Source organism: Bufo bufo, chromosome 7 (assembly GCF_905171765.1).
Source record: "Bufo bufo chromosome 7, aBufBuf1.1, whole genome shotgun sequence".
In the NCBI taxonomy this organism is placed as follows: Eukaryota; Metazoa; Chordata; class Amphibia; order Anura; family Bufonidae; genus Bufo; species Bufo bufo.
Window position 1 is genome coordinate 133550831 of NC_053395.1, and position 21360 is coordinate 133572190.

Below are 21360 nucleotides of genomic sequence, written 5' to 3' on the forward strand. Positions count from 1 at the left end.
CCATCAGTCAGTACGTGGAGGGGTGGGCACAGGTACTGTTCCACCATGTTAGTGAAATGTTGCCTCCTGCTAACACGTTCCGTATGAGGTGGTGGTGCAGTTAGCTGTGGCGTGGTGACAAAACTTTTCCACATCTCTGCCATGCTAACCCTGCCCTCAGAGGAGCTGGCCGTGACACAGCTGCGTTGGCGACCTCTTGCTCCTCCTCTACCTTCGCCTTGGGCTTCCACTGGTTCCACTGTGACATTTGGGAATGCTCTCAGTAGCGCATCTACCAACGTGCGCTTGTACTCGCGCATCTTCCTATCACGCTCCAGGGTAGGAAGTAAGGTGGGCACATTGTCTTTGTACCGGGGATCCAGCAGGGTGGCAACCCAGTAGTCCGCACACGTTAAAATGTGGGCAACTCTGCTGTCGTTGCGCAGGCACTGCAGCATGTAGTCGCTCATGTGTGCCAGGCTGCCCAGAGGTAAGGACAAGCTGTCCTCTGTGGGAGGCGTATCGTCATCGTCCTGTGTTTCCCCCCAGCCACGCACCAGTGATGGGCCCGAGCTGCTTTGGGTGCCACCCCGCTGTAAACATGCTTCATCCTCATCCTCATCCTCCTCCACCTCCTCCTCATCCTCGTCCTCCTCTAGTGGGCCCTGTCTGGCCACATTTGTACCTGGCCTCTGCTGTTGCAAAAAACCTCCCTCTGAGTCACTTCGAAGAGACTGGCCTGAAAGTGCTAAAAATGACCCCTCTTCCTCCTCTTCCTCCTGGGCCACCTCCTCTTCCATCATCGCCCTAAGTGTTTTCTCAAGGAGACATAGAAGTGGTATTGTAACGCTGATAACGGCGTCATCGCCACTGGCCATGTTGGTGGAGTACTCGAAACAGCGCAACAGGGCACACAGGTCTCGCATGGAGGCCCAGTCATTGGTGGTGAAGTGGGGCTGATCCGCAGTGCGACTGACCCGTGTGTGCTGCAGCTGAAACTCCACTATGGCCTGCTGCTGCTCGCACAGTCTGTCCAGCATATGCAAGGTGGAGTTCCACCTGGTGGGCACGTCGCATATGAGGCGGTGAGCGGGAAGGCCGAAGTTACGCTGTAGTGCAGACAGGCGAGCAGCGGCAGGGTGTGAATGCCGGAAGCGCGAACAGACAGCCCGCACTTTTTGCAGCAGCTCTGACATGTCGGGGTAGTTGCGAATGAACTTCTGCACCACCAAATTCAGCACATGCGCCAGGCAAGGGATGTGCGTCAAACCGGCTAGTCCCAGAGCTGCAACGAGATTTCGCCCATTATCGCACACCACCAGGCCGGGCGGCGGAAGGACGTGCGCCAAACAGCTCTCCGCCTGGGGCCCAGCCGCCACTACATTTACCCAGTGTGCAGTTAGGGAGATATAGCGTCCCTGGCCGTGCTTACTGGTCCACGTATCTGTGGTTAGGTGGACCTTGCCACAGATGGCGTTGCGCAGTGCACACTTGATTTTATCGGACACTTGGTTGTGCAGGGAAGGCACGGCTCTCTTGGAGAATTAGTGCCGGCTGGGAACAACATACTGTGGGACAGTGTCACGGCCATGGCTATGACCGTGACTCCTGAACCGCATGCGGTTGTCAGCGGTTTTCATTGGTGTTCAATCACAGGTGAGGGCTGTGGTATTGGCCTCACCTGTGGTTGCCGCTGGCAACAGTATGTATGTGGCAGCGTAGCAGGCTGAGCTGTGCCATGCAGCTCGCTACGCTGCGCATGCGGTTTTGTGTGTGATGTGTGGATGTGTGCACTGTGTTTTATGTTATTGTGTGCACGTCCCCTTTAAGTGGTGTTTTCCCTTCCCTGGTGTTGGAAGGGTTAATCCCCTTCCTAGTGTGTGTGATCACTGGCTGTGTCCGACTGTGGGGTGTGGCTTCTTGGCCTATAAAGCCTCATTGCTTTTGTAGGCCTGCAGGTTGCTTCAGCCATGCTTAGCTGAGAGCAGCCTCATGTATTTGTTACCTGCCAGTAAGAGCCACCCCTGTGGTCATAAACCATAATGTCGCTTTAAGTTATTTCTAGTTATGTGTGATGTCCGTGTGATGTTTTATATGTGATTTTGTGCAGCTATGGATCTGGGTCCCTGTGTGGGGATGCGTTTGTGATCTGCACCCTGCTAACACAGGGATCCAGTCAGCAAGGCTGTGGCAGGTAGGTGGAACTCTTTGTTCACCTGCCATATCCATAGAGCTGTTTATGTCTCCCCTTTTCCTGCAGCTTGGCCGTTGAGACTCCTGCTCCTCCGTGTCTAGGAGGAGTGGGATTGTCTTACTCAGCTCCTAGGTGAGGGTCATCTTGAGGGCTAGCAGGGACTTTTAGGTTCCGGAGCATGGGCCCTCCTACCATCAAGGTTGGCTCATGTAGCTAGGAGCCAGGGTCAGGTTAGGGATGCGTTTAGGAGGTGACCTGCTCCCTAATCCTGTCTTCATGGCCAAGCAGCCGTAACATCACCGGGCTTCACACGGCTGAGGATTTCCCCCATCCTCAGCCGTGACAGACAGCAAGCGACATGAGCTGTTTGAAGCTGTGTGTGTCCACCAGCCTAAATGACAGCATTTCATAGGCCAGTAGTTTAGAAATGCTGGCATTCAGGGCCAGGGATCGAGGGTGGCTAGGTGGGAATTTACACTTTCTCTCAAATGTTTGTGAGATGGAGAGCTGAACGCTGCCGTGTGACATGGTTGAGATGCTTGGTGACGCAGGTGGTGGTGTTGGTGGTACATCCCATGTTTGCTGGGCGGCAGGTGCCAACGTTCCTCCAGAGGCGGAGGAAGAGGCCGAGGCGGCAGCAGCAGAAGAGGCCGAGGCGGCGGCAACAGCAGAAGAGGCCGAGGCGGCGGCAGCAGCAGCAGCAGAAGAGGCCGAGGCGTCAGCAGCAGAAGAGGTAGCAGTGGGAGCCTGAGTGACTTCCTTGTTTTTAAGGTGTTTACTCCACTGCAGTTCATGCTTTGCATGCAGGTGCCTGGTCATGCAGGTTGTGCTAAGGTTCAGAACGTTAATGCCTCGTTTCAGGCTCTGATGGCACAGCGTGCAAACCACTCGGGTCTTGTCGTCAGCACATTGTTTGTAGAAGTGCCATGCCAGGGAACTCCTTGAAGCTGCCTTTGGGGTGCTCGGTCCCAGATGGCGGCGGTCAGTAGCAGGCGGAGTCTCTTGGCGGCGGGTGTTCTGATTTTGCCCACTGCTCCCTCTTTTGCTACGCTGTTGGCTCGGTCTCACCACTGCCTCTTCCTCCGAACTGTGAAAGTCAGTGGCACGACCTTCATTCCATGTGGGGTCTAGGACCTCATCGTCCCCTGCATTGTCTTCCACCCAGTCTTGATCCCTGACCTCCTGTTCAGTCTGCACACTGCAGAAAGACGCAGCAGTTGGCACCTGTGTTTCGTCATCATCAGAGACGTGCTGAGGTGGTATTCCCATGTCCTCATCATCAGGAAAAATAAGTGGTTGTGCGTTAGTGCATTCTATCTCTTCCACCCCTGGGGAAGGGCTAGGTGGATGCCCTTGGGAAACCCTGGCAGCAGAGTCTTCAAACAGCATAAGAGACTGCTGCATAACTTGAGGCTCAGACAGTTTCCCTGATATGCATGGGGGTGATGTGACAGACCGATGGGCTTGGTTTTCATGCGCCATCTGTGCGCTTTCTGCAGAAGACTGGGTGGGAGATAATATGAACGTGCTGGATCCACTGTCGGCCACCCAATTGACTAATGCCTGTACCTGCTCAGGCCTTACCATCCTTAGAACGGCATTGGGCCCCACCAAATATCGCTGTAAATTCTGCTGGCTACTGGGACCTGAGGTAGTTGGTTCACTAGGACGTGTGGCTGTGGCAGAACGGCCACGTCCTCTCCCAGCACCAGAGGGTCCACTAACACCACCACGACCATGTCCACGTCCGCGTCCCTTATTAGATGTTTTTCTCATTGTTCCCGTTCACCACAATTTTGAGAATGGCAAATATGGGAATAGTTTTTCAACCCAGAACAAAAACTGTGCTTTTACGGTCACTACAAATAACTTGACCAGCTAAAACAGTACAGATTTGGTTGAATAGAAATGTGAGGCCTATTTTTTTTTGCGCTGTGTGACAGGTATACGTTTAATCACAGAATTAGACTTGTATCTGCACGGTAGCGTGTGTGTTAAGTTTTTCTGAATGACACTATCAGCACCTTGAATCTAAGATATCCTTTTTGGGATAGATTTCAAGTAGGCCTGATATAGCATAAACTACTTATTTTGAGAATGGCAAATTTGGGAATAGTTTTTCAACCCAGAACAAAAACTGTGCTTTTACGGTCACTACAAATAACTTGACCAGCTAAAACAGTACTGATTTGGAGGAATATAAATGTCAGGTCTATTTTTTAGGCGCTGGGTGACAGGCTCAACTTGCCCCTGATGTAGTATATGGCCAAAAAATAACCACACTATTGATGGTTAAATGCACTTGGGTGACACAGGCTCAGCCTGCACCTGATGTAGTATATGGCCAAAAATTAACCACACTGTTGATGGTTAAATGCACTTGGGTGACACAGGCTCAGCCTGCACCTGATGTAGTATATGGCCAAAAATTAATCACACTGTTGATGGTTAAATGCACTTGGGTGACACAGGCTCAGCCTGCACCTGATGTAGTATATGGCCAAAAAATAACCACACTGTTGATGGTTAAATGCACTTGGGTGACACAGGCTCAGCCTGCACCTGATGTAGTATATGGCCAAAAAATAACCAGACTGTTGATGGTTAAATGCACTTCGGTGACACAGGCTCAGCCTGCAGCTGATGTAGGATATAGCAAAAAATAACCACACTATTGATGGTTAAAAGCACTTGGTGGTAGCTTGTGCTGGCGCACCACAAGCCACAAAATGGCCGCCGATCACCCCAGAAAAAAGTGATATAAAAACGCTCTGGGCAGCCTAAAAAAAGTGAGCAATTCGATATTAGCACTTCAATGATCCACAGCTGGAGATCGATCACAGAATGAAGTCTTTTGGAGGAGTTAATCTGCCTAATCTCGCCCTAACGTCGCAGCAGCAACCTCCCCCTATGCTTAAATCAGCAGAGTGACGTGCAGCGCTACGTGACCCAAGCTTATATAGAGGCTGGGTCACATGCTGCACTGGCCAATCACAGCCATGCCAATAGTAGGCAAGGCTGTGATGGCCCCTTGGGGCAAGTAGTATGACGCTTGTTGATTGGCTGCTTTGCAGCCTTTAAAAAAGCGCCAAGAAAGCGCCGAACACCGAACCCGGACTTTTACGAAAATGTTCGGGTCCGTGTCACGGACACCCCAAAATTCGGTACGAACCCGAACTATACAGTTCGGGTTCGCTCATCCCTATTAACTATCGATACACAATACATATTGTAAGGGATCGTCTCTTTTCAAGAGTCAAACTCACAGATATCTCGCCAGACAACGGATTTTCATGTCCAAACTGTGCATTTATTTTGGCACTCTTCTCATACAGGAAAGTCCAGTTATACACTGATCAAAAAAATAAAGGGAACACTTAAACAACACAATGTAACTCCAAGTCAATCACACTTCTGTGAAATCAAACTGTCCACTTAGGAAGCAACACTGAGTGACAATCAATTTCACATGCTGTTGTGCAAATGGGATAGACAACAGGTGGAAATTATAGGCAATTAGCAAGACACCCCCAATAAAGGAATGGTTCTGCAGGTGGTGACAACAGACCACTTCTCAGTTCCTATGCTTCCTGGCTGATGTTTTGGTCACTTTTGAATGCTGGCGGTGCTTTCACTCTAGTGGTAGCATGAGACGGAGTCTACAACCCACACAAGTGGCTCAGGTAGTGCAGCTTATCCAGGATGGCACATCAATGTGAGCTGTGGCAAGAAGGTTTGCTGTGTCTGTCAGCGTAGTGTCCAGAGCATGGAGGCGCTACCAGGAGACAGGCCAGTACATCAGGAGACGTGGAGGAGGCCGTAGGAGGGCAACAACCCAGCAGCAGGACCGCTACCTCCGCCTTTGTGCAAGGAGGAACAGGAGGAGCACTGCCAGAGCCCTGCAAAATGACCTCCAGCAGGCCACAAATGTGCATGTGTCTGCTCAAACGGTCAGAAACAGACTCCATGAGGGTGATATGAGGGCCCGACGTCCACAGGTGGGGGTTGTGCTTACAGCCCAACACCGTGCAGGACGTTTGTCATTTGCCAGAGAACACCAAGATTGGCAAATTCGCCACTGGCGCCCTGTGCTCTTCACAGATGAAAGCAGGTCCACACTGAGCACATGTGACAGACGTGACAGAGTCTGGAGACGCCGTGGAGAACGTTCTGCTGCCTGCAACATCCTCCAGCATGACCGGTTTGGCATTGGGTCAGTAATGGTGTGGGGTGGCATTTCTTTGGAGGGCCGCACAGCCCTCCATGTGCTCGCCAGAGGTAGCCAGACTGCCATTAGGTACCGAGATGAGATCCTCAGACCCCTTGAGAGACCATATGCTGGTGCGGTTGGCCCTGGGTTCCTCCTAATGCAAGACAATGCCTGACCTCATGTGGCTGGAGTGTGTCAGCAGTTCCTGCAAGACGAAGGCATTGATGCTATGGACTGGCCCGCCTGTTCAACAGACCTGAATCCAATTGAGCACATCTGGGACATCATGTCTCGCTCTATGCACCACAGACTGTCCAGGAGTTTGCAGATGCTTTAGTCCAGGTCTGGGAGGAGATCTCTCAGGAGACCGTCCGCCACCTCATCAGGAGCATGCACAGGCGTTGTAGGGAGGTCATACAGGCACGTGGAGGCCACACACACTACTGAGACTCATTTTGACTTGTTTTAAGGACATTACATCAAAGTTGGATCAGCCAGTAGTGTGCTTTTCCACTTTAATTTTGAGTGTGACTCCAAATCCAGACCTCCATGGGTTGAAAAATTTGATTTCCATTTTTTAATTTTTGTGTGATTTTGTTGTCAGCACATTCAACTATGTAAAGAACAAAGTATTTCAGAAGAATATTTAATTAACTCAGATCTAGGATGTGTTATTTTTGTGTTCCCTTTATTTTTTTGAGCAGTGTACATCACTGGGTGGGGTGAGTTTCCCGCACCTCCAACACTTAAAACACAAATAAGCTCCTGCCCGTCTAGGCACTACCTAAACAAAATACGTCCCTACCTCACTCGTACAGCACAGTTCACACATGAACATCATATGTGGCTTCCCTCAGCCAACATCAAGTCATCAGCCTCCAGGCTGCGGCAATTCCAGTACCTTTTGGGGGATTGTGGTCCAGTAGTTCTCCCAACTCTAACCTAGTGACCCTTTTTCCGGAGGCGTCACTGCATTCCCAAAACTTCAGGCTATACCCTATCCTTGTGGCCCCTCAGCCTTGCTAGCTGAGACCACACACCCAGAGCCTCAGCAGGACTCTGCTTCACAAACACTCTTTCTCTCCCTCCTCAGACTGACACGCTGGGAGGTGCTTTATGTCGGTTTAAATACAGCAGGCCTCACCTGCGATCACCTCAGGTGAAAAGAAAACATGCCCTGGAACGAGGGAGGTGGATTGGGAGGTCCCACTGCCAAGCCTACCATCCCAATCTAATAAAATCCAGCCCTGAATAACTAAAGAAAATAGCTTCAGCAACTAGGTTTGCTGAAACCAGCGCCATCTTCCTAGACTTTACTTATCTCACCTAGATGAGATATACACACCTTCCAGGACTTCACCGTACACATCACTGTTCACAGAATTACCCTTTCAACAACCAAGAGATTCCCCTACTGGGATAAAATATGTGCATATTTTTTGTTTTAAAAGGGTTGTCTGAGATTTTGATATTGATCACATATCCTCAGGATAGGTCATAAATATAAGATTGGTGGAAACCTGACTCACCGCAAACGATCAGCTGTTTGAAGAGGCCATGGCACATCAAGTTCATTGGTCACCTGGTCTAGGCGCAGCTCAGACCCATTCAAGTGAATAGACCTGAGCAGCAATTCCAGACACAACCACTATACAGTGTACGGCATTGTGTTTGGTATGCTGTGAGGAGGTTGCAGCAGCCACCAGAGTGCCACGGCCTCTTCACACATCTTATCAGTGAGGGTGCAAGGTGTTGGGACCCCAATAATCAGATATTGAGGATAGACCCTTAATATCAAAATCTCTGATAAAGGTTACATGACATTTATCTTTATGCTGTTTATACAAAATATGACTGCACACTAGGCCACTTGAACATAGAAATATGTCATGGTTCAGGATAAATTATTGGTGGGTGAGCACCTCAAGAAACAATGCACACATCAGTGCAGTACAATTTCTACAAGTATACTGTAGATTTATAAATCATGTGCCATAGAATAAACACACAAACTGCTGCTGTAATGCCAGCTTTCTCCTTACTGTAAACCATTGCAAGTGGAGATCGCCACTCTGGAGTTTTTGACACCTCTGATGGTACCATGATAGTAGCAGTGCTCTCCTCCCTGTGGAAGAAAAGAATACATTTACAATCATGTATTCACTTACAAAAATGACATTTTGCTTTTATTTGCCACTGTTATAACAGAATATATAAATACACTAAGGCCTCTTTCACACCAACAATATGGATTAGGTCCGGATGCGCTCAGGGTGCGTTCAGTGAAACTCGCACCATTTTGCAATCAAATTCAGTCAGTTTTGTCTGCTATTGCGTTCCGTTCAGATTTTTCCGCGCGAGTGCAATGCGTTTTGATGCGTTTTTTACGTGTGTGATAAAAAACGGAAGGTTTACAAACAACAACTCTTAGCAATTAGTGTTGGGCGCGAATATTCGAAAAGCGAATATTAATTGAGAATATTGGCACTTCGAGAATTTGCAAATATTTAGAATATAGTTATACATATTCGTAATTTCGAATATTCTAGATTTTTTTAAATCAGTAACCTCCTTTTTTACTTGTGGGCCAATGAGAAGGCTGCAACATCCCTAGCAACTAGTGTTGAGCGAACTTCTGTTTTAAGTTCGGCGTCTAAAGTTCGGCTTCCGGTTAGCGGAGAATCCCGATATGGATTCCGAATTCCGTTGTGGTCCGTGGTAGCGGAATCAATAATCGGCCATTATTGATTCCGCTACCACGGACCACAACGGAATTCGGAATCCATATCGGGATTCTCCGCTAACCGGAAGCCGAACTTTAGACGCCGAACTTAAAACAGAAGTTCGCTCAACACTACTAGCAACCAATAGGAAAGTTGCCTAACCCTTACTATATAAGAACCTCCCCAGCAGCCCTTGTATGCAGTATTTTGCAGATCTGACAGAGTTTATTGCTGTGCTCTCTGCTTTCCTGTGTCATTACATTAGATAGTTAGTTAGTTAGTTAGCTTATATATATATAATACAGATACTGTAGTTAGTGGGAGATAGTCCGTGTAGGTTCTGCTGTCCATACATACATACATACTGTACATACATACATAGTGCTGTGATATCAGAAGTTCACAACAATACTTAGTGCACCAATCACTAATAATTAGTCTGACCTGTTAAAATGTGAAGTTGCACATATTGCACCAAAATATTTGCATCATTAGTGCCGATTTCACAATCGCGAATATATTGGAGCAATCTATCTGCATATAAAGCTATTGTAACATTAGCAAGCATCAGTGAAAAACGCATTGCATCCGCACCTGCTTGCGGATGCAATGCGTTTTTCACTGAAGACCCATTCACTTCTATGGGGCCAGGGCTGCGTGAAAAACACAGAATATAGAACATGCTGCGTTTTTCACGCAACTCAGAGCTGATGCGTGAAAAAAACCGCTCATGTACACAGACCCATTCAAATGAATGGGTGAGGATTCAATCCGGGTGCTATGCGTTCACGTCACGCATTGCACCCGCGCTGAAAACTTGCTCATGTGAGTGGGGCCTAAGAGTTAAAAAAAAAGCACTCAGCGTCGTTCAGCTAAAAGGCTGATAATAGTACTTTACATTGACAATAGTACTTCACATTGATTCGCTGCTGCTAGTACAGCCAGGGCCGTCTTTAAAGCGGGGCAAAATTGGCAGCTGCCCCTGGCCCAGTTGCTCCTTGGGGGCCCAATGCAGCTGCCTCTTGAGCCCCGCTGGCCACTGGTGACGTGGGGGGCGGCGGCAGGGCACAGGGAGATGAGCACTTCCATTGTGGAAGCGTTCATCTCCATAGTCATCTGTATCGCCGTCCTCAGGACAGCGTTACAGATGGAAGTGCTGCGGCGGGGCAGGGAAGGGAGAGGCTTCTCCCTTCCCCGTTCTTCTGATAGGCTGCAGGCCTAGTGCCTGCAGCCTATCAGAGGCTGATGCAGGTGGCGCGATGACGTCATCGTGCCGCCTGAGCTGTACAGTGCGGGACACAGGCCGGAAGAGGCCTGCATCGCATCGCTGCCTGCCTGATGGAGGTAAGTATAAGTGTTTATTTTTTTTATATGGTACTACTACTGGCATATGATTTGGGGGCATCTATGGGGCCACCTGTTACTGGCGCATGATTGGGAGGCATCTATGGGGCACTTGTTACTGGCACATGATTGGGGGGCATCTATGGGGGTACTTGTTACTGGCACATGATCGGTGGGCATCTTCGGGGGTACTTGTCACTGGCACATGATTGGGGGGCATCTATAGGGTCACCTGTTACTGGCGCATGATTGGGGGGCATCTATAGGGCCACCTGTTACTGGCGCATGATTGGGGGGCATCTATGGGGGCACTTGTTACTGGCACATTATTGGGGGGCATCTATGGGGGCACTTCTTACTGGCACATTATTGGGGGCACTATGGGGGCTTCTACTGAAGCTACAAAGAAGGGGTATTTTATATGGGGGCTCTGTATAGGGGTATTTAATACTGGAGCACATTATGGTGGGTACTATGGGGAAGGGGAGAGAGGAGTACTATGGGCTCATCTATGGGGGGCACTAAGAAGGGGTATTTTATACTGGTACATTATGGGGGGCACTAGGAAGAAGGGGGAGAGGAGGACTATGGGGCACTTACTGGGGGCACTATATAGGGGTATTTTATACTGGCACATTATGGGGGCACTATGGAGACATTAGCTCAACTGGGGGCATTAAAAGGGGGTATTTTTTGCACTGGCACATAAGGAGAATTATTACTACTGGGGGGCATTATGATGGGCTTTATTACTACTGGGGTCTATAGGGAACATGATTACTAGTATGGGCACTATGGGAGCATTATTACTTATGTGGCACAGTGGGGACATGTTGGGGGCACTGTAGGAGCACTATTGGTACCATGTGTGCTCTAGCAGATACTTATTCCTATTGTTGGGACTTTTGGGAGCACTATTACTGTGGGGGCACCTTGGCATAGTATCAGCATACTACAATTATTTTTGGGGGAGGTTATGTTTAGACTATTGGCACTATTTGCTGGGCGCAGTTATTTTAGGGCACTGTGTACCAATAATTATCGAAGGGCACTATATGCATGGTACTACTATTATCAGGGGTTTATCTGTTTTCTGCAGTATAGTATTGGGAAGCACAGCGGCACAGTATTGGGGGTGGTAGGATGATTTGTCCTGAAGATGAAAGATGATGGAAAAGTAGTAAACTAAGATTTTGTTTATCAAACTTCAGAGACGAGAAATGGCTGAAAAATGGTGGTCTGGTCTGAAGGTCTGAAAGGAGAAGATGAGGAAAGAGAACATCAACATCAAAGAGATGTCACTGGATGTAAGAGGTATGTGGGGCTGTATAAGGCTACTCTCACACTGGCGTTTCTGGGTCCGCTTGTGAGATCCGTTTCAGGGCTCTCACAAGTGGTTCAAAAGGGATCAGTTCAGCCCTAATGCATTCTGAATGGATAAGGATCCGTTCAGAATGCATCAATTTGGCTGCGTTTGGTCTCCGTTCCGCTTTTGAGGCGGACACTAAAACGCAGGTTGCAGCGTTTTGGTGTCCGCCTGACGATGCAGAGCCAAACGGATCCGTTTTCACTGACACAATATGGTGCAATTGAAAACGGATCCGTCCCCCATTGACTTCCAATGCAAGTCAAGTCTTTTTTTATAATGCAAACTGATCCGTTCTGAACGGATACATGCGTTTGCATTGGATCCATCTGTGCAGATACAAGACAGATCCGCACCGAACGCAGGTGTGAAAGAAGCCTTACCCTGTATGTAGGGGTGGATGGAGGGGTTAGGCTACTTTCACACTACCGTTCAGAACGGATCCGTCTGCATTATAACTTAGAAAAAATTCTAAGGCCCCTTTCACACGGGTGAGTATTCCGCGCGGATGCGATGCGTGAGTTGAACGCATTGCACCCGCACTGAATACCGACCCATTCATTTCTATGGGGCTGTGCACACGAGCGGTGATTTTCACGCATCACTTTTGCGTTGCGTGAAAATCGCAGCATGCTCCTCTTTGTGCGTTTTTCACGTAACGCAGGCCCCATAGAAATGAATGGGGTTGCGTGAAAATCGGTGCGATTTTCACGCACAGTTGCTAGGAGACGATCGGGATGGAGACCCGATCATTATTATTTTCCCTTATAACATGGTTATAAGGGAAAATAATAGCATTCTGAATACAGAATGCAAAGTAAAATAGGGCTGGAGGGGTTAAAAACATAATAATTATAATTTAACTCACCTTTATCCACTTGCTCGCGTAGCCCGGCATCTCCGTCTGTCTCCTTTGTTGAAGGACCTATGGTGAGCATTAAATACAGTTACAGGACCTTTGATGACGTCACTCCAGTCATCACATAGTACGTCACATGATCTTTTACCATAGTGATTCACCATGGTAAAAGATCATGTGACGTACCATGTGATGACCAGAGTGACGTCATCAAAGGTCCTTTACCCAGGTCCTAAAGAAAGAATACAGAAGCAGATTCCGGCTGCGCTATCAAGTGGACTAAGGTGAGTTAAAAAAAAATATATTTTTAACCCCTCCAGCGCTATTTTACTTTGCATTCTGTATTCAGAATGCTATTATTTTCCCTTATAACCATGTTATAAGGGAAAATAATACTATTTACAGAACACCGATCCCAAGCCCGAACTTCTGTGAAGAAGTTCGGGTTTGGGTACCAAACACGCACGATTTTTCTCACGCGAGTGCAAAACGCATTACAATGTTTTGCACTCGTGCGGAAAAATCGCGGGTGTTCAAGCAACGCACCCGCACATTTTCCCGCAACGCCCGTGTGAAAGAGGCCTAAGTGTGAAAGTAGCCTGAACGGATCCGTTCAGACTTTACATTGAAAGTCAATGGGGGACGAATCCGTTTGAAGATTGAGCCATATTGTGTCATCTTCAAACGGATCCGTCCCCATTGACTTACATTGTAAGTCTGGACGGATCCGCTTGCCTCCGCACGGCCAGGCGGACAAACGAACGCTGCAAGCGGCATTCAGGTGTCCGCTTGCTGAGCGGAGCGGAAGCTGAACGCTGCCAGACTGATGCATTCTGAGCGGATCCGCCTCCACTGAGAATGCATTAGGGCCGGACGGCTGCGTTCAGGGCCACTTGTGAGCCCCTTCAAACGGAGCTCACGAGCGGACACCCGAACGCAGGTGTGAAAGTAGCCTTAGTAGTACAGTATTATCTGCACATTGTAAGAAGTTGTGCTTTTTTTTATTTTTAGAATAATGATACACCCATTTTATTTGATACTTTTGTGCTGATTCTTTTTTTAAAATATATATTAAGGGACACTATAGTCAACAGAACCACAACAGCTAAACGTAGTAGTTATGGTGTCTATAGCATGTCTCTGCAAGCTTTTTAATGTAAACACTGCCTTTTCAGAGAAAAAGGCAGTATTTACATTACTGCCAAAGAATACCTCTAGTGGCTACTCATCATTATTAAAGTTTACTACTCTACGAGGTGTGTGGATTAGTTTTTTTGTGTGTGTGTTGTGGAGGAGGGTGTGATTGCCTGCTAGGGTGTGGGAAGGCAGGATCCAGGGGGCCCAAGTAAATTCTTGCCCAGGGTCCAATCAATATTAAATGTCTGAGAGAAATTCTATGGCACACCAATTAATAATTGGTGTGCCATAGAATTTATCTCAGATATCTACCTATCCCTTTGTGAGCACCCACCTTTAAGAAGGTGTGCAGATCTCAATAACCAAACAATCAATATTAAAGACGGTTCTGAGTACAGCAGCGATCTGTCCTTTCCACCCGCTTCACTACGGGCTCCTCGGCAGTCGGCAGCCATGTGAATCTTCCCCCGCCTACCTCAGCTGCTATTGGCTTGAAGGGAGAGGGCAGCACTGCCATTGGCTGCCTGTGTATTTCAGCCTAGCAGGGCCTGCAGTGGCAGAAAAGAATGGGCTTGGGGATTTAACATCAGGAAACATCGTTGTGCGCCCCTCCACCTGCCACCACGCCTAGAGGAAGAAGGCATGAGGACAGAGCACATCAGAACTGTAAGTACATTTTCTATCTGCGATGCACCCCTGACCATTGCACCCTGCATTACATGCACCCCTGACCAGCGCCCCCTGCGTTACATGCACCCCTGACCAGCGCACCCTGCGTTACATGCACCACTGACCAGCCCCCCCCCCCCCTGCGTTACATGCACCCCTGACCAGCGCCCCCTGCGTTACATGCACCCCTGACCAGTGCCCCCTGCATTACATGCACCCCTGACCAGCGCCCCCTGCGTTACATGCACCTCTGACCAGCGCACCCTGCGTTACATGCACCACTGACCAGCGCCCCCCGCGTTACATGCACCACTGACCAGCGCCCCTGCGTTACATGCACCCCTGACCAGCGCCCCCTGCGTTACATGCACCCCTGACCAGCGCCCCCTGCGTTACATGCACCCCTGACCAGCGCCCCCTGCGTTACATGCACCACTGACCAACGCCCCTGCGTTTCATGCACCCCGACCAGCGCCCCTGCGTTACATGCACCCCTGACCAGCGCCCCTGCGTTACATGCACCCCTGACCAGCGCCCCCTGCGTTACATGCACCCCTGACCAGCGCCCCCTGCGTTACATGCACCTCTGACCAGCGCACCCTGCGTTACATGCACCACTGACCAGCGCGCCCACCCCTTGCGTTACATGCACCACTGACCAGCGCCCCTGCGTTACATGCACCCCTGACCATTGCACCCTGCATTACATGCACCCCTGACCAGCGCCCCCTGCATTACATGCACCCCTGACCAGCGCCCCCTGCGTTACATGCACCTCTGACCAGCGCACCCTGCGTTACATGCACCACTGACCAGCGCCCCCCCCCTGCGTTACATGCACCACTGACCAGCGCCCCTGCGTTACATGCACCCCTGACCAGCGCCCCCTGCGTTACATGCACCACTGACCAACGCCCCTGCGTTTCATGCACCCCTGACCAGCGCCCTTGCGTTACATGCACCCCTGACCAGCGCCCCCTGCGTTACATGCACCCCTGACCAGCGCACCCTGTGTTACATGCACCCCTGACCAGCGCACCCTGCATTACATGCACCCCTGACCAGCGCCCCCTGCGTTACACGCACCCCTGACTGCTGCACTCTGCGTTACATGCACCCCTGACTAGCGCACCTTGCGTTACACGCACCCCTGACTGCTGCACTCTGCGTTACACGCACCCCTGACGCCACATTCTGTATTACAAGTAGAATAAGTAGCATTAGTTGCACACACCAACAACACCCACAGGGTTATTTCACAAAAGGGTGAAGTTTTAGGAGAAGTTAACAATATAGGACAACATAGCTGATTTGAAATAAATCCTCCAATTCAGCTCACTTTCCTATTCAGTCATGTTGTCCTAGATTGTTCCCTTCTCCAAACTCTTCGCCCTTTTGTGAATAAGCCTGTGAGCGTCTGTTCACTGGTCTTCTTTAGTGACATGTTAAACAAATGGGATTATTTACACAGCCCTGGTTTTTGCTAAAACTGCTTTAAACTATAAATAAAAGTTTTTGAGAGTGTTTTTCTCTTTCTCAGGTCTGAAGCAATACTGAGGAAGAAAGGAAAACTCTTGAAAGCTTGTCTTTTATAAAGGTTGTCAAGCAGCTGATCGGCCGGGTTTCCGGGTGTCGGACCCCCACCGATCAGATACTGATGAACCATCCAGAGGATAAGTCTTGGAAAACCCTTTTAATACTCAGATTCATTGTTTGTTGGCAACACATCACTATTTGTTCAGGGCAATGTGCTGATGATTTTGGGTGCTGAAATATTGATCACCTTATGAACAAGTGTTTGATCATTCGTCGGGTGACCAATGACATCTTTACATGAGACAGTTAACAAAAATATGTATTTATATGAACATTCATCACCAATAATTGTCTGGATTCTCAGCCTGTGTAAAAGGGAGCTAACTTCCTAATGCAAATCAATCGTAAACGTTATTACTAGGGAGTATACATACAAAACATTTTTTGAAAAATAAGTTGCGTTTTTGCTGATCCATGACGGATCCAGCAAAAATGCAGATGTAAAGTAGCCTTGCATGATTTTTTTCCCCCCAAAAGCTCTTCAGCCAGATGTTTGCTGAAAGCATAGTGAAATACAGTACAAAAGGTACTGCAAACAATGCTTTTTTTATGCTATTTTTCTTGCCTTTTGGTCTGTTTTTGGGGTTAGGCTGCGTTCACACGGGCGAGATTTCCGCGCGGGTGCAATGCGGTAGGTGAACGCATTGCACCCGCACTGAATCTGGACCCATTCATTTCTATGGGGCTGTTCACATGAGCGGTGATTTTCACGCATCACTTGTGCGTTGCGTGAAAATCGCAGCATGCTCTATATTCTAGCAAGTGCGGATGCGGTGCGATTTTCACGCACGGTTGCTAGGAGACGATCGGGATGGAGACCCGATCACTATTATTTTCCCTTATAACATGGTTATAAGGGAAAATAATAGCATTCTGAATACAGAATGCATAGTAAAATAGCGCTGGAGGGGTTAAAAAATAAATAATTAACTCACCTTAGTCCACTTGATCGCGCTGCCCGGCTTCTCGTCTGTCTCCTTTGTTGAACAGGACCTGTGGTGACGTCACTCCGGTCATCACATGATCCATCACGTGATCTTTTACCATGGTGATGGATCATGTGATGGATCATGTGATGACCGGAGTGACGTCACCACAGGTCCTGTTCCTGTAATGAATGCTCACCACAGGTCCTGTTCAACAAAGGAGACAGACGAGAAGCCGGGCAGCGCGATCAAGTGGACTAAGGTGAGTTAAATTATTATTATAATTTTTTTAACCCCTCCAGCGCTATTTTACTATGCATTCTGTATTCAGAATGCTATTATGTTCCCTTATAACCATGTTATAAGGGAAAATAATACAATCTACAGAACACCGATACCAAGCCTGAACTTCTGTGAAGAAGTTCGGGTTTGGGTACCAAACATGCGCGATTTTTCTCACGCAAATGCAAAACGCATTACAATGTTTTGTACTCGCACCTTTTCCCGCAATGCCCGTGTGAACTCAGCCTAGTGGCATTTTTCCCCAAACAGATGAATGCTCTGGGTATTGTTTTTTTTCTAGTGCTTTTCCCATAGACTTTTCTATAGGACTGAAAAACAGCTGAAAAATCCATCTTGCAGATGTAATAGACAAATGACAAAATGCAAAAAAAAATGCTTGTAAAAAAAAAAATATGAAAAACGTTAAAAAAGTGTGACTTAGGCCTGTTTCACATGAGTGATACTGATTGTGTCAGGATGCGCTCAGTGAAATTCGCACCATTTCGCAAGCAAGTTCAGTCAATTTTGTCTGCAATTGCATTCAGTGTTTCAGTTTTTTCTGCGCGGGTGCAATAGGTTTTTATGTGTTTATGTGAAAAAAACGGAACATTTACAAACAACATCTTCTAGCAACCATCAGTGAAAAATGCTTTGCATCCGGATGCAATACGTTTTTCACTGAAGCCCCATTCACTTCTATGGGTCCAGGGCTGTGTGAGAAAACGCAGAATATAGAACATGCTGCGATTCTCACGCAACGCAGAATTGATGCATGAAAAACAACGCTCATGTGCACAGATCCATTGAAATGAATGGGTCCGGATTCAGTGCGGATGCTATGCATTCACTTCACTCATTGCACCTGCTCTGAAAACTTAAGCCCCTTTCACACAGGTGAGAATTCCGCGCGGGTGCAATGAGTGAGGTGAACGCATTGCACACGCACTGAATCCGGACTTATTCACTTCAATGGGGCTATGCACATGAGCGTTTTTTTCTTCACGCATCACTTGTGCGTTGCATGAAAATCGCAGCATGCTCTATATTTTGCGTTTTTCACGCAACGCAGGCCCCATAGAAATTAATAGGGCTGCATGAAATACGCAAGCATCCGCAAGCAAGTGCAGATGCCGTGCGATTTTCACGCATGGTTGCTAGGAGATGATAGGGATGAGCAACCCCATTAAAGTCTATTCACTGTATTATTTTCCCTTATAACATTGTTATAAGGGAAAATAATAGCATTCTTAATACAGAATGCTAAGTAAAATGTGCCTTGAGGGGTTGCAAAATACTCAACTCAAAATTAACTCACCTCATCCACTTGATCGCTCAGCCGGCATCGTCTTCTTCGATCTTCATTCAGCAGGACCTGTGCTGATGTCATCACGCTCACCACGTGGTGAGAGCGATTACATCATCAAAGGACCTTTTGCAGGTCCTGAAAGAGGAAGAAAGAAGACGATGCCGGCTGCGCGATCAAGTGGTTGAGTGAGTTATTTATTTATTTATTCATTTTAACCCCTCAAGGCACATTTTACTAAGCATTCTGTATTAAGAACAATGTTATAAGGGAAAATAATAAAATCTACACAACACCGAACCCAAACCTGAACTTCAGTGAAGAAGTCCGGGTTCGGGTACCACATTCAGTTTTTTCTCACGCGCATGCAAAACTCACGCGCGTGGAAAAAGCAGGTTTCCCGCAATGCACCCTGAACGCATCCGGCCCTCACCCGCGATGCCCGTGTGAAGGGGGCCTTACTGTCCTTGAGCTTTAATTAAATGCCATATAAATGACCCCTCAACTAAAATCTATAAAATCTATATTGGGATCTTTTTTTCATTTTCCAGTCAGAGGAGTTATGTTGATTTAATATTTTTTGTTTTAAAGATCAATTAAACTGGAGAAAATTCTCAATTCATTATTTGACAGTGTGGACAATTATACAAGACCCTAAGGCCCCTTGCAGACAAGCGTGTGTCACGCTGCGAGTCCACAGCGCAGCTCCCGGCCTGACCTCTCAGCACTGACGGGGGTCATATATCATTATATTTATTTATTTTGCTTTGTAAGGGCTCGTTCACACGCACGTATATTTTGCGTTCCGTATACGGGCCGTTTTATGTGTTCCATATACGGTCCGTATACGGAACCATTAATTTCAACAGGTATGCAAAAATTCCGTTCCGTGGCCCCGCAAAAATTATGAGGCATGTCTTATTCTTGTCCGTTTTGCGGACAAGAATAGGCATTTCTTTAATGGCCTCCCGTACTGTTCGCAATTTGCGAAAGGCACACGGGCGCCATCCGTGTTTTGCGGATCCACGATTTGGAGACCGAAAAACCCGGATCAGTCATGTGAACGAGCCTTAACCCTTAGGCCTCTTTCACACGGGCGTCATGTTTTTTGCCCGGATGCGGGTGCGTTGCGGGAAAATGCGTGATTTTTCTGCGCGAGTGCAAAACATTGTAATGCGTTTTGCACGCGCGTGAGAAAAATCGACATGTTTGGTACCCAAACCCGAACTTCTTCACAGAAGTTCGGGTTTGGGTTAGGTGTTCTGTAGATTGTATTATTTTCCCTTATAACATGGTTATAAGGGAAAATAATAGCATTCTTAATACAGAATGCTTAGTAAAATAGGGCTGGAGGGGTTAAAAAAAAAAAAATTAAAAAAATTTAACTCACCTTAGTCCCCTTGATCGCGCAGCCGGCATCTCTTCTGTCTTCTTTGCTGTGCACAGGAATAGGACCTTTGATGACGTCACTGTGCTCATCACATGGCCCAATCACGTGAGGGACCATGTGATTGGATCATGTGATGTGACGTCACCACATGTCCTTAGCCGGCAGCTCAACATTACAGAAGAAGACAGAGATCCGCAGCTACGCGATCAAGTGGACTCGGTGAGTTAAATTTTTTTTCAGAATGCTATTATTTTCCCTTATAACCATGTTATAAGGGAGAATAATACAGATCGGGTCCCCAGCCCGATCGTCACCTAGCAACCATGCGTGAAAATCGCACCGCATCCGCACTTGCTTGCGGATGCTTGCGATTTTCACATGGCCCCATTCACTTCTATGGGGCCTGCGTTGCGTGAAAAACGCAGAATATAGAGCTTGCTGCGATTTTCACGCAATGAATGGGTCAGGATTCAGTGCAGGTGCAATGCGTTCACCTCACGCATTGCACCCGCGCGGAATACTCGCCCGTGTGAAAGGGGCCTTACAGTTCAGGAATGTATTAGATGACACTAACAGCATTATGTAAGTGTCATCGAATACATTCCAGAACTGTAAGGCCCCTTTCACACGGGCGAGTATTCCGCGCGGATGCGATGCGTGAGGTGAACGCATTGCACCCGCACTGAATACCGACCCATTCATTTCTATGGGGCTGTTCACATGAGCGGTGATTTTCACGCATCACTTGTGCGTTGCGTGAAAATCGCAGCATGCTCTATATTCTGCGTTTTTCACGCAACGCAGGCCCCATAGAAGTGAATGGGGCTGCGTGGAAATCGCAAGCATCCGCAAGCAAGTGCGGATGCGGTGCGATTTTCACGCACGGTTGCTAGGAGAAGATCGGGATGGAGACCCGATCATTATTATTTTCCCTTATAACATGGTTATAAGGGAAAATAACAGCATTCTGAATACAGAATGCATAGTAAAACAGCGCTGGAGGGGTTAAATTTTTAAAAAAAATAAATTAACTCACCTTAGTCCACTTGATCGCGATGCCGGCATCTCCTTCTGTCTCCTTTACTGAACAGGACCTGTGGTGAGCATTATAGGTCAAGGACCTTTGGTGACGTCACTCTGGTCATCACATGATCCATCACCATGGTAAAAGATCATGTGATGACCGGAGTGACATCACCAAAGGTCCTTTACCTGTAATTAATGCTCACCACAGGTCCTGTTCAGCAAAGGAGACAGAAGGAGATGCCGGGCCGCGATCAAGTGGACTAAGGTGAGTTAAATTTTTTTATTTTTTTTTTAACCCATCCAGCGCTAGTTTACTATGCATTCTGTATTCAGAATGCTATTATTTTCCCTTATAA

General features: G+C 47.8%; 1 protein-coding gene across 1 annotated transcript in view; it reads right to left on the reverse strand.

The window, feature by feature from the left end:
- Nucleotides 1–21360, reverse strand: part of ADAM23 (ADAM metallopeptidase domain 23) — a 475404-nt gene that overhangs the window by 283477 nt on the left and 170567 nt on the right. Inside the window, 1 exon segment of the mRNA XM_040441050.1 lies at nt 8426–8508. Coding sequence (XP_040296984.1) covers nt 8426–8508 — 83 coding nt within the window.